Source organism: Patagioenas fasciata, chromosome 9 (genome assembly GCF_037038585.1).
Source record: "Patagioenas fasciata isolate bPatFas1 chromosome 9, bPatFas1.hap1, whole genome shotgun sequence".
Taxonomy (NCBI): Eukaryota; Metazoa; Chordata; class Aves; order Columbiformes; family Columbidae; genus Patagioenas; species Patagioenas fasciata.
Genome location: NC_092528.1, coordinates 26,962,260 through 26,974,986, shown reverse-complemented (window position 1 = coordinate 26,974,986; position 12,727 = coordinate 26,962,260). Strand labels below are relative to the sequence as shown.

General features: G+C 62.9%; 2 protein-coding genes across 11 annotated transcripts; both read right to left on the bottom strand.

The window, feature by feature from the left end:
• Positions 1-170: 170 nt before the first annotated feature.
• CHRND (cholinergic receptor nicotinic delta subunit) lies at positions 171-4,800 on the bottom strand. 4 transcript variants are annotated; one of them, XM_065844709.2, is made up of 12 exons: positions 4,148-4,273; positions 3,338-3,483; positions 3,132-3,176; positions 2,921-3,030; positions 2,660-2,815; positions 2,315-2,430; positions 1,865-2,065; positions 1,399-1,510; positions 1,162-1,276; positions 738-939; positions 524-642; positions 171-437 (listed from the first exon to the last, which is right to left on the bottom strand). In XM_065844709.2, exons 1-12 carry the CDS (start codon positions 4,197-4,199, stop codon positions 255-257), a joined length of 1,557 nt encoding a protein of 518 aa, XP_065700781.1. In that variant the 5' UTR covers positions 4,200-4,273; the 3' UTR covers positions 171-254. The 4 variants fall into 4 exon arrangements, with proteins under 4 accessions (XP_065700781.1, XP_065700782.1, XP_065700780.1 ...); XM_065844710.2 differs by lacking the exon at positions 3,338-3,483 and having other exon boundaries at positions 4,148-4,264; XM_065844708.2 differs by lacking the exon at positions 4,148-4,273 and having other exon boundaries at positions 3,338-4,095.
• Positions 4,801-4,894: 94 nt separating this feature from the next.
• On the bottom strand, positions 4,895-11,960 carry PRSS56 (serine protease 56). Of its 7 annotated transcripts, none has more exons than XM_065844916.2 (17): positions 11,750-11,960; positions 10,863-11,024; positions 10,001-10,210; positions 9,412-9,465; positions 8,913-9,102; positions 8,706-8,814; positions 8,468-8,627; positions 8,177-8,319; positions 7,880-8,039; positions 7,569-7,757; positions 7,311-7,472; positions 7,116-7,179; positions 6,684-6,846; positions 6,141-6,288; positions 5,929-6,009; positions 5,543-5,649; positions 4,895-5,414 (listed from the first exon to the last, which is right to left on the bottom strand). In XM_065844916.2, the coding sequence occupies exons 1-17, from the start codon at positions 11,898-11,900 to the stop codon at positions 5,241-5,243; spliced, it is 2,427 nt and encodes an 808-aa protein (XP_065700988.2). In that variant the 5' UTR covers positions 11,901-11,960; the 3' UTR covers positions 4,895-5,240. The 7 variants fall into 7 exon arrangements, with proteins under 7 accessions (XP_065700988.2, XP_071668822.1, XP_071668821.1 ...); XM_071812721.1 differs by having other exon boundaries at positions 6,141-6,285; XM_071812720.1 differs by having other exon boundaries at positions 7,311-7,757.
• Positions 11,961-12,727: the final 767 nt, after the last annotated feature.

The window sequence follows — 12,727 nt, the reverse complement described above, 5'->3', positions numbered from 1 at the left end:
TCCCCTCTGGGAAACACCCCTTCCAGCCACAGCTGAGCACCACCGCACTCCAGACACCTAAGAGCACCCGTTCCCTGGTGGTATCACCCTCCCTGACACACACACAGCACTCAGGGTGGGCGCTGTGCCCAGGAGGGGACACTGAGAGCAGCCACCAGCTCAGCACCCCATGGCAAGAAGCACACAGCTTTATTTTCACGAACCAAGGTGGGTGAGTGGGAAGGAGCGGGGAACTGGCACATGGGACCCCCCAGCTATATGAAGCGCTTGTTCTCCTCCCGATAGTCATAGGGGTCTCCAGCAAAGGGCAGTGGTGGGGGGTGGTTGTAGATGCCCATGAGGAAGATCCAGAGAGTGCCCACCACCAGCATGGGGGTGATGAGGAAGAGGCAGAGGCGGTCCATGGTCCGTGCCACTTGGTTCCAGTTGTCCTTTTCCTGGGAACAGAGGTGGGAACCAGGCAGTGGGGGGCACAGCAGGCACAGGGAGTCCCCTGTGCCCCCTCATGCCCATGGGTGCCCACCTCGTTGTAGCTGTTTTTCTCCCGCATGTGCTTAACAATGTAGTTGGCACCATCAATGATGGGTTTTATGTGCTCATAGAGTTGCTCCTCACCCGTGTCTGTGCCCGGTGGTGCCAAACCTGGGGACAAGGAGGGTGGTGAGACGGGCTGCCACCCCCGGAGAGCCCCATTCGGCCACTCTTCCCCATGTTCCCGTGGAGGGGCTGTGGCTCACGGGCAGGGGTGACACGGCTGGACAGGCCGTGACGCTCCGACTGCTTCTCGAACATGAGCTCGCTGCGGGACTTGACGCTGAAGTACTCCTCCGCCTTGGCGATGTAGCCGGCTGAGCTGAAGCGCCGGATGCACGGGGCACCCGCAGGGCTCTCGGACGGCTGTGACATGCCCAGCAGGCGGGGCAAGGTGTCCAGGAAGACCTGGGGCATGGGAGGGGCTGTCAGGTGCCTTGGCCACCTCCCTGGTGCAGTGCCACCTTGTCACCACCTTCTGCCTCCAAGCTGGGTGTGCAGCCCCTTGGAGCAGCACAGGTGGGACACCACAATGCAACGCCAGGGCTGTGCTGTCCCATGCCCTCAGTGGGGCTTGGTGCCACCCTTGTACCTACCAGTTCACCCACCCCAGCCCAGCACCCTGCTCACCTCTTTGACCCAGTCGGACATGACATGGGTGCTGGGGGTGCGGAAATGGAAGTTGAGGACCACGACACAGATCACCACCATGGCTGACACCAGCAGCATGATAAAAAGCAGGTACCTGTGGGGGACACGGACCTGGAGCTGGCATTGTCACAGGGGCTGGGCACAGGCAGAGCTGCCTGCTAGCACTCTGGGGACCCTGTGATGTCCCCGCTGCACCCAGCAGTGCCCAGGACTCACTTGCCGATGAGTGGGATGGCGTGGGAGGTGGCGGGCAGGCGCTGGGAGATGAGCAGAAGGAAGACAGATTGGGCCAGGAGCACTGAGACCACCAGGGTCATCTTCTCACCACCTAGAGAGCAGGTGAGCTGAGGGCAAACCATGCCCCAGGTGCCTTTCCCAGTGCCACGATTGCCCTTTCAGTGTCCCACCATACACTGCCCCACATAGGATTTTCTAGTATGGGGGTACCCCAGGGTCCCACATGGGGTATCCTGTGCCGAAATGTGCACTTGTCAAGATGTCTGGCTGGAATGCTGGTGTCCTATGTGGTGGTGTCCCATATGGCAGTGTCCCAGTACCAGGATGTCCCTGTGTTGGGCATTAGGCTGTCCCCATGTCCCAGGACCTGATGCAGGTGTGGGATATGGAGGTGCTCCCCGAGGTGACCTCTACACCCAGAGCAGGTGCCATGGGGCTCACTTACTATCAGCGGGCAGGTAGAAGACGAGGATGGCCATGAAGGCAATGAGGATGCAGGGTGTGACAATATTGATGACATAGAATAGAGGCTTGCGTTTGATGATGAGGTGGAAGGTGATGTCCTGGTGCTCACAGCTGTCAGGGGGGTTCTCAGGGTGAATGTTCTTGCGGGCTGGGCGGTGGATGATTTCCCATTCCCCGTTCTCTGCCAGGACACATGAGACAGTGCACGGCATGAGGGGACCCTGCCATGCCCATCCTCACCAGCCCCTCCAGCACAGGTGTCCCTGTCCTGGGGCTGGGTAGCTCCAGGACTGGTGGGACGGGTGCTAGGCTGCCAAAGCCCTGGACACGAGGGTGTCTCTATGGCAGGGTACCCCAATGGCAGGGTGCCCCTGAGCCCCATACAGAGTGTCCCACTGCCACAGGACACGGCAGAGAGCACAAACGTTACCTGTGAAGCCTTCGGGGTCGATGATGATCCACTCCACGGGGTAATCCTTGCCCGTCTCTGGGTCATTGTCTGTCTTCAAGTGCATGCTGATCTCCAGGGCGCTGTACGCCAGCGAGCTGGCCCGTGGCCAGGGGGGACAGGCAGTGAGGAGCTGTACTGGCTGCTTTATACCCATTACCCACCACCCTGACCTCCAGCATGATGGACTTGGGCCACCGAATCACCTGCAAACCCCCACCTTGCTACACTCCAACAGCAAGGGAAGGTGCTGGCAGCAGAGGGCACCGCAGGGGGTTGGGATGCCCACCCTGCTGCCCACCCCTGCCCCAGCCAGCCCCCCAGCACCTGAATTTGAGGGTGCAGTTCTGCCAGTCAAAGGGGAAGAAGTCGACGTTGATGGCACAGGTGGTGTGGAAGATGGCGGGCGGCAGCCAGTAGACGTAGCCGGTGTTGTAGATGAGGACGTTGCAGTAGTAGGCGATCTCGAAGAGCCCGTCGTTGCTGGACCGCAAGAGACATGAGATGATGGCAGGGGCAGGGAGAGCCCTGGGCCTGTATGAGGCACAGCTCGTGGTGTTTGGGAAGAGAAACTGAGGCATGGCTCACTTGTTCTCTAGGACTATCTCAGGCAGCCACAGCATGTCTGGTGGCAGGCGGAGCACCTCAATGTCCCCAAACTCGGACTTGTTCCACTGCAGGCGGTAATCAGTCCAGCCCTGGAGAGGAGGAACCCCAGGTCACCCGCTCACCACACTGGGCCACCCCATTGCCCATGCCTTGGGGCACAACTGAGGCCATGATGCGTGTCCCTACTCACATGCTCGAGCCATACGTTGGTGGTGAGTGTCTCATCTACCTCTTTCTGCAATGACAGCATGGGGCAGTGAGATGCCAGGGCCATGCCCTGCAGCTGCACCCGCAGCCCAGGATCCCTCTCCAGGGATCCCCCCCATGCAGCCAGCCCTGGGGCTGAGGCACGGCCGGGGGGCGAACCCATGGTGGGCACTGTCCACTGGGGCTCACCAGTGAGATGAGGTTGGAAAGGGTGAGGGCCAGGTAGACATCCACAACCTCATCACTGGAGGTGACGGGGTGCACCTCCTTGTTGTAGCCCCTCTCCTCGAAGAGGTAGTGGATGAGCCGCTCCTCCTGGTTGACACAGAGCCCGCCTGGGGATGTTGGGTCAGGCAGACCAGGGTGGGTTACTGGCGCTGGTGCCACCCCGCAGGGGTGCTCAGCAAGGGCAGGGTGGGGTAAGGATGGAAAAGACAGAAGGAGGCCAGGACACTGCATGTCTGTGCTGCACAGGGACATGGACATGGGGGAATGACACACATGCAGGGGCACATATAGGCATGGGACAAGGACATGAGCACAGACACAGAGGGGCACACAGATACAGTGCTGGCACACAGAGGGACACACAGACATGAGAACCCTGGGCACAGACATGGTGGCGCTGTGCACATAGGTGGATGCACACACAGAGGCACATGTGGACATGGACCCATATATGCAGGGACATGTGGTCACAGATGCAGTGTCACTGTGTACACAGGCGCACACAGAGAGACACAGACACAGTGACACTGCGGACAGACACACACACACATGGCCCAGCTAGGAACACGGCTCCGGGTGGCACAGTCAGGACAGAAGTGCGGGGCATGCTCAGTGATAGGACTTTGCCAGGCAATACCCAAAATGCAGCCCTAGGGATGCTTATGCCCAGCTTGGACCCTGCATCACCACCCTCACTGATCCCGCTGAGGGGACCCAGAAACCCCCAGCAACGTGACAACCCCATGCCCAAAACCCCATGGTCCGGCTCACCTGTCAGCAGCAGTGCCCCAAGCAGGGCCAGCCGCCCCGGCAGGTTCCCCATGCGGTGCCCGCGGTGCCCCCGTGCCGTGCCAGGCCCTGGCTGCCTCCCTGTCTGGCCCGGCCGAGCGGATGTCCGGCTGCTGGCCGCAGCGGGAGATGGATGGTGCCAGGTGCCTGGGGGAAGGGTGCCAGCACCGGATACCCGTTCCGACCCCCCCTCTTCCGGCACCCCCATGCATGGAGAAGGGGAGACAGGCAGGCACAGGTGCTGTCACCGGCCCCGTGCTTGTCAGCCCATCGCTCTGTGTCTGGGCACCCTGGCACGGGCCCTAGGAAGACCAGTCCCTTCCCCGCTGCGGGGGGATTGACGGACTCCCCGCGAGCAGGAGGTGGGGTTGGTACCCACCGGTGCCCAAGCGTGGGGTGGCACCACCCTGGTGCTCACCGCTGGCCCAGGGCACACTCAGCTTCCTGCTGGTCCTCAATGGTGTGGCCCTGGGGGTGGACACTGGTGCTGTGCTCCGGGTGCTGCGGTGGGCAGAGGTGTCTGACTCCCAAGGGAGAGGCTGGGGAATCTGTGCCAGGCTGGGCAAAGCACCAATGCCAAGGGCAGGAACTGAGGCTGAGGGTCATTGCTTTGGGTACAGCGGATGGGAAGGGGATGTGATGGGATGTCACATCCCCCATGGGAAGTCCTCTGTTGGTGCCCACCTCACTGGCACTGCATGGCACAGCACTCGCTTCACACTCACCAGCTACTGGAAAATAAAGCCCTTCTTTATTGAAAAATAGACCTTTCTCTGTACAAATAAATAAAAGCCCAAGTGCCTCTAGGCAAAATGAGGTGGGGGTGGGCTTGCCAAGGTGGGGGTCCCAGGGGAGAGGAGGGCTGAGATCCTTGGCTGAGATACTCCAGGTCTCCCCCAGTGCCCCATTGTCCTGGGGAGGATGGACAGTGCTGGCAGGAAGAGGGAAACTGAGGCACGGTGAGGGACAAAAATATGGAAGAACCTGAGCTGGGGATGCAGCCGTGTTCGAAGGACATGAAAGACCACTACCCCAGTGTCCCATCCCCATACTGGCATGGCGCCCCAGGGCACCATTAGGTTTTCAGTGCCTCGAGTGCCAGAGCGACAAGGCCAGGCATGCTGCGGGCCAGTGAGTCGCTCTCCAGCCCCACCAGGCCAGCGAAAACCGTGGGGCGGCCCCCCACTGTGGCCCGCACCTGCGCCCGGTATAGCCCCTTGGCATTTTTGGAGGTCAAGTCCACCAGGATCTGTGGGGAAATGACAACACTGTGAGTTCCAGGGGAGCCAGGGGCACAGCGGGATGGTGATGGGCTGGGGGATGGCACCGCCTGGCTGCCAGTGTTGGTGGTTTGTAGTCAGTGGATGGGACACTCACCTCCTGGAAGGTCATGGCCAGGTCTGGCTCGGGCACCTGCAGCACCCATGCGTACAGGTCCCGCACCGCACCCACCCGTGCTGCCGACTCGTTGAGGCCAGGGCAAACTGCGACCCCGAGGACAGGCAGGAGAGAGAGGGAGGGGGGACATCAGGGATGAGTCATGGGGGGATCATGCTGCTGCCCACCCGCCCCAGAGAGGAGCACCCATTCTCTGAGGGAGCAGGGACAGAAGGTCCCTGTGGAGAGGGGTATGGCCAAGGGCTGTCCCACCAACACAGGACAGCCAGCCCTGGGACTCGGGTATGAAGCTGAGGCCGGGGTTGTTACTGTCCCCATATTGGCACGTGGCATCGCACAGTGGCCAGGGGCTGCAGGGCACTTACTTCTGCCCACACCTGCCTCCTCCTCCTCCACCCCTGGGAGCTCCGTAGGCACCAGTTCACGTTTCTCCCTTGGTGCAGACCCTGCCACCAAGAGAGGTATGAAAACCCCAGTGGGGACATGGCCAGTGGGCACTGCCCGGGCATAGGGCCATTGGGCAGAAGGACACCCCGCTGCCACATCAGCCCCAGCACCCCAGGATCCCGGGGCTCACGGCTGAGTGCAGGGGTCCCTGACAGCTCTTCAGGTGCCCGTTGTGGTTCCACGGCTTCAAGAGGGCTGTCGAGGTCCAGCTCTGCCCGTAGCTGTGCGAGGAAGGCTCGTCCCTGTCCCACCAGCTCCTCCACCACCTCCTCACCCTGCTGAAGTGAAGGGGGGACAGGCTGGATGGTGGGACACCCACAGGGCACCTGTAGGCACATCCAGGTGCGCAGTGGCAGAGTGCAGGGCATGGCTGGGCTGGTGTTGGACATGTTGAGGACATGCAACATCTATATGGATCAGATCCTAAGCTGTGGGGTAACAGCCGTGGCTGGCTCTGCATTGGTTGTACTGAGAGCACCTAGTTCCAGCTGAAGAAGGTGAGATGCCACCTCTGTGGTGGCAGAGCAGGAGATGCCACCTCTATGGCTGTACAGGGGATGATGGGTTCAGGGGTTGTCACAAAGGGATATGGGGGAACTGCTGGGTTTTGGTCCCTGGTGGCACTGTCACCGGAGGGGTAGGGCCTCCCCCGTGCCCATCCCTCCCCAAATACCTGCAAGAAGAGCCACGTCTCCCTCGGCAGCTGCTCCTCATCCGGGGTGGGTGCTGGGAAGCTGCCCCCCGCCATGGCCCTCAGCGCCTCCACCCAGTCCTGCAGCTGGGGCCCCACGGCCCCAAAGAGCCCTGCGAAGTGGGGTGACCGACCTGTCCCCTGCCTGCAAGCACAGTGGGCAAGCTCAGGGCAGGTGCCTGGTGGCACTCATCGCCTCAGCATCCCCACACACTCCCAGTGGGGCTTGGGTGGTCCTGGGCACCCTGGGGACCATGTCTACCTCCCTCCAGATGTTGCTTGGTTGCAGGAAGAGCAGGACCCCAATGATTTAGGTTGTCCCCCAAAAGCCATGTCAGCACCCACAGGCATTGTGCCTACCTCCCCAAACCCTTTAGCTCCCCTCCCTTGTCCCGTAGCCCACCATGCCTCTACCTGGAGGGGGGTCTCTGGGGTCCCTTTGCCGTGGGGCTGGGTTGGCCCCCTGCCACAGCCAGGCCTGTGGGGACAAGAAGGGAACAAATGGGACAAGGGATGGGCAAGCCACGTGGGGGTGCCAGAGCAGGCTGTTGGCATAGGGGTGACAGATGGGACCCTGAATGGGCATGGGGTGATCCAGCGGGGATGTACCTGGGGCATCCCTGCGGACGCGGGGTGGGAAGAGGTGTCCATAGATCTTGCCCAGGAGCTGGGGCAGGGTGTGGGTGAGGAAGGAGAAGTCAAGCTGGTTTCGGATGAAGTCACCAGCCCGGCGCAGGAGATCCACCAAGGTCTGGGCATAGGAGTGCAACTCTGCAGGCACACCAGGAAAGACATGGTCCCGGCACCACACTGGCCCCATCCCATCAAAAACGAGGTCCCTCCCCCTGGCAAGACACCGTGGCTCACCACATCGTCTTGTCCTGGCACGGCAGGTCTCCTCGGCCAGGTGGGCACAGGCAGCCCGGCCCTGGGGGGCCCGGCAGGACCTGGCGTAGAAGGCGCAGAGGCGGGCACGCTCGGGGGGCTGCTGCTCGGGGGGCAGCTGGGCCAGCGCCAGCAGGTCGAAGCAGCTCGGTTCCCGGCTGCTGGGGGCAGCTGCAAGGGCAGTGAGGATGCCATGAGGTGCTGAGCCCCCACCCTGGAGTGATGTATCCCCAACAGCACCCCTGGCACCCACAGCTGCCTCCAGCCCCCCTGGTGTGGCTGACGGCACTCACGGTCCATCTGGAGGCTCAGCCAGTCCACAAAGGCAGCAACACGGGTGTAGACGCCCGGTTTGCCCCGCTCGCCGCAGCCATCACCCCACGAGGTGATGCCGTAGAGGACGAAGCGGTGAGAGGAGGGGTCCTGGCACGCCAGCGGGCCCCCAGAGTCTCCCTGAGGGGCGATGCCTATGTGTCAGTCAGAGGTGGGACACCAACCACCCTGCCAGGCTGCGGTGCATGCCCAACACCACACACCACAAGAGATTTTCAAGTTTGGGGTCTGGCAACCCCCCCCGCACCAAGCGTTACCTGGCAGGAGTCTATTCCCCCAGACAAATACCCAGCACAGAACATGGCGCTGGTGAGCAGGTCCTTGCCCAGGGCACCCCGACACGTCTCCTGGCTGAGCAGGGGCACCCGCGCCTCCATCACCACGTCGGCTGTCGGCCCCTCTGCCAGGCAACACACCCGTTATGGGGTTCCCCATGCACAGGCACCCCCCTCTCTTTTGCACTCCCATGCCCTGGCTCAGTGCACCAGCACTGGAGAGGGCACTGAGGGGGAAGCCCCACACTCTGCAGGTGCCGGGGTGGCGCCTACCTTCATAGAGGGACCCCCAGCCCACGATGTAGCAGGCGGTGCCAGGGCTGGGCTCTGCGGGGCTGCTGGGCAGGCACACGGGGCTGACGGTGGGCGATGGAGCCAACGGCACCGCCAGCTCCAACAGTGCCAGGTCCCCGTGAAATGTCTTGGGGTTAAACTGGAAGGAAACAGCGGTGTGCTGAGGGATGTCCTGGAGCATGTAGAGGGAGATCGGGGTGCATCCACCTCCACCAACCTTGGGGTGAGGCAGGATGCGCCGGACGGGCACTGCCCGCTCGCCCGCATCTGGCTTGCCCAGCTCATGGTCACCCACTACCACCGTCCACACCAGCTCATTCCGGTTCCTGGTGTGGGGCAGCAAGTTAGGGGTGAACAAGGGTGCCACGCCATGCCCCTCCTCTACAGGGACAGCACCCCTACATTGCCATGCCCCCTGCCATACCCGGTGAAGCAGTGGGCTGCAGTGAGGACCCAGGAGTGCCCCACCAGCACCCCTCCGCACATCAGCTCCCCGTGGAGCCGCACCGACACCAGCCAGGGCCAGGCCCCCCGCGGGGCCACGCTGCCGCCCATGATCCGTCCTCGGGGGGCTGTGCCGTTATCCTGGGGGCCCCCACGGTGCCCACATGTCCCTGGGAGACAAAGCCAGGGTGAGAAGGGGGTCCCACACTGCCGGGACGCCTCCTCTCCCAGGTGGCCGGGCGCGGCTGTGGCAGGTGGAGGGGATGACGGGCAGCCCCCGGGGGTCAGGCAGCACCAGGCGTGCTGTCAAGCCTCATTGTGCTCACGGAGGCAAGCGGGCGGCGGGCTGGGGGCACCCCGCAGCCCGGCAGCTGCCGACGCTAACCTCTGCCCCCCAGCCCAGCAGGCAGCCGGGGGGCTGGGGACATCCACCGGCGTGAGGGGGGTGGTGTGGGCACTGCAGGGCCATCCCAGCTCACCTGGCATCACCGCCTCTGCTGTTGCATCAGCGCCCGTGGCTGTGGCTGCCATCCCTGTGGGGACAGGCTGTCATGGCAAGTGGGGACATCCCCCTCAATGTCACTACCATGTCCCTGCTGTCCCCTATTTCCTCTGGTTCCTCTCAGTGCCTCCCAGTTCCACATCATCCCAAACACTCCTGTCCCACGCAGGAGTGCTTGTCACCCTCAGTGACTTGGTGTCCCAAATCTCTCCATCACCCCCCTTGCTCCGTTCCCCCACACTTCTCTCTCCCACCTCAGATTCTCCATCACCCCTCAATGCCCTGTTCCTTCCAATCTGCTCCATTGATCCCAACACCTCCATCCCCTAAATCTCCACATCTCACCCCAGAACCCTCCATCCCACCAATCTCCCCATCCCACCAGAGATCCCTCATCACCCTACCACACCCCTACATCCCCAATCTCCCCACCCCAGCACCCCCTGTCACCCTCAGTGTTCCATATCCCCTCCAGGAAACCCCAGGCATTCCCTGGCGATGCTGTTTGTTATTGTAGGGTCTCCCCTGTATGGGAGGAGCTAGAGGCAAGGCAGGTGCCCACTCACGGCACTCCTGAAGGCGGTGGAGGCAGAGCCGGGCGCTGAGTGGGGTGCAGGTGTGTTGGGCCTCCTCGGGTGGGCACAGGTGCTGGTAGGGGGCACATGCCTGGCTCAGCGCCCAGTTGCGCTTGGGCAGCTCGGGCAGTGCCTGGGCATCCAGCAGGACCTGGCAGCTGGGGGGCATTGTAGGGGGCATGGCAGGGGGCACGGCTGGTGCTGCAAGGACAGTGGAGAAGTGGGCATCACCATGCCCTCCTCCCTGCCACCTGCCCACCTCTGCCCACGCCACCCCAGGATCTGCTTTGGGGCAGGTGGGAAGGGGGCATGATAGGGCTGTAGCGTTGACACATTTTGGTAAGGTCTCCTGGGTGCTGGGATATGTTTTGGAGGGATCTCTGGGAAGGAGACAAGGGATTGGGCAATGTTCTGGGTAGGGATCCAGGTGATGTTTGGGTAGGATCTAGAGAGGATGAGGAACTTCTTGGGTAGGGTCTCTGGGTGGTGTTTTGGTAGGGTCTCAAGCAGCTAAGGATATGTTTGGGGAGTCTGGGCACTGTTTCAGTAAAGCCTATAGTGGTAAAGCCTACATAGAGGAGAGGGTACTGTTTAGATAGGGTCTTGGAGTATCATTCTGGTAGGGCTTCTAGAGGATGTGGCGGTGCTTTGGTAGGGTCCCAAAGCAATATTTGGGTAGGGTTTCCTAGGCATGAGGTGGTGTTTGGGTAGGGACTAAGGACAGTGTCTGGGTAGGAATGCTGGGCAATACTTGGGTAGGAGCCCTGGGCAAACTTTGGGGGGAACCCCAGTCTCTGTTTGGGTAGGGTCTCCTGGGGATGGGGCCATGGGGATCAGGGGGGCCATGACTCACATGGGCAGCGGTGGGTGAGGTTGGCACAGGGGGGGAAGAGGCAGGGGGCACAGAGCCCGCAGGCGCCCCGCTGCCACTGCTGCTCGGCCAGCGCCCGCTCCAAAGCCAGCAGTGCGCTCCTCAGCGCTGCCTCCAGCACCAGCGTCCCTCGGCTCGACAGCGCTGCCGGGCATACGCAGGGCACTCAGACCCACTGTGTCCCCACCACAGCCGCCCACCACAGCCATGGGTGCCCCCAGCCCACCCAGCATCTGTGCCCCAGTAGCTCCATGGTGGGAGTTATGCTGGGCACAGCCTGTCACTTGTTGGCATTGATTGTCACCTCCCTGGTGGGGTTGGCACATGGTGTGGGGAGGGTGTTTGCCGGGGCCTGTGTGTGCCATATGTGTTGCTGTGCATGCACATCTGTGCACAATGGTGCCCTCACCATGGGTGCACATTTGTGTGTGTCAGGGTGTGTGTGATGGTGCCTGCACATCCCGTGTGTGCCCACATGTGAGCACTCCTGTGCCTGCCCTGTATGTGCATCCCCATGTGTGCCTGCACCTGTGCCCACCTGTAGCCACCCATAGCCACCCTCCCACTGGTTGTGCCCTGTCAGAGGGTCCCCAGGGCTGGCACAGGTACCCAGGCAGGAGGGAAAGCTGGCAGCTGTGGGACATGAACCACACTGCTCCCTGCAACCCTGGTATCCCTGAGTGCCATGAGCAGCATTTGCCACCCAGTCCAGGCAGTGCAGGCATGGGGGGCTTTATCGGGGACCTGGGCATCCTACTTGCTCTTCCTCCACTTCCTGGGAGTGAACCCAAGAGTCCCGGCTCCTACAGCCACCCCATTCATGGCCAAACCCTCCCATAAAGATGCCCCCATCCCCGTGCCCCACTGACCTTGCAGGACGCTGGCCGGCATGGGGTACAGCCCCTGGCCAAGGGGGGCTCCCCCCACCAGCTGCAGCAGCGGCAGCAGTGGCAGCAGCACGGGGGGAACCAGGCAGACCCCAAGATGAAAGGCCCGTGTCCTCTTCCCTCCTCGTTCCATCCCCGGACGGGCAAAAGGGGGCAGAAGGGGGGAGCCCCCGAAATGCCCGAGGCGGGCGAGAAGGGATGGATATATACAGTGCCCCCCGGGTGGTGGGAGGAGAGAGGGGCCGGGGGAGCACAAACAGGCGAGTTCATTAATGTCGCGCCAAGATGCCAGCTCGGGGCGGGGGGCGCGGGGGGGGCGCAGCCGGAGCCTCAATGCCGCCTTTGTTCGACGGGGCCTCCGGGCGGGCAGCATCAGACGGGCGCTGCGCTCCGGCGCTGCCCGCAGCCCTTGATCATTTTCACGCCAAGCCCCGACCGCGCCACCCTCCCTCCTGCGGGCCCCGGGCCGGGGCTACGGGGGGGAAAACTGGCGGGTGGGAACGCACCGGTGGCTGCGGGGCGCGGGGGGCCCGGACCGGGCGTGGGAGACCTGCCGGGGGCTTCAAAGGGGGCCAGCGGGCCGGGAGCGGCTGGGCGGACGTTGCGGGGGAGGAGCGGGAGAAGGACACATGGGCGGGGGGGTCTCTCTTTCTGTGCCGGCCCAGCCCTGGCTGAACGGGCCATCCCGTGCGGAGCCGCTGCACCCGCGTGCTGAGCAGCGGCTGCCCCCGGGACCCCCCCCACAGTGTCTCCCCCAGTACGCCGTGTGAGCACTGAGGCCATTCCTCTCCTGGGGTGCAAGAGAGGGGATGCGCCCCGGGGAGATGCCAGGGAGGAAGGTGGGGCCCGGGCAGTAGCTGCCTTTCTTGATTTTTCGCAGCAGTGGGCAGCAGACAGTGTACTGGGGGCTGGGAGGGGCAGCTTTGGCCCCAGGAACTGGGGGACCACACTCACCTGCCA

Coding starts and splice junctions, on each gene's coding strand:
- PRSS56 (XM_071812720.1), bottom strand. CDS start 11,900: ATGGAACGAGGAGGGAAGAGGACACGGGCCTTTCATCTTGGGGTCTGC. Junction 8,040..8,176: donor GGGGAATAGACTCCTGCCAG/GTAACGCTTGGT, acceptor ATCGCCCCTCAG/GGAGACTCTGGGGGCCCGCT. Junction 6,289..6,683: donor AGACGTGGCTCTTCTTGCAG/GTATTTGGGGAG, acceptor CCTTCACTTCAG/CAGGGTGAGGAGGTGGTGGA.
- CHRND (XM_065844708.2), bottom strand. CDS start 3,817: ATGTCCACATGTGCCTCTGTGTGTGCATCCACCTATGTGCACAGCGCC. Junction 3,177..3,337: donor TTTCCAACCTCATCTCACTG/GTGAGCCCCAGT, acceptor CTGTCATTGCAG/AAAGAGGTAGATGAGACACT. Junction 1,511..1,864: donor CTTCTACCTGCCCGCTGATA/GTAAGTGAGCCC, acceptor CCTGCTCTCTAG/GTGGTGAGAAGATGACCCTG.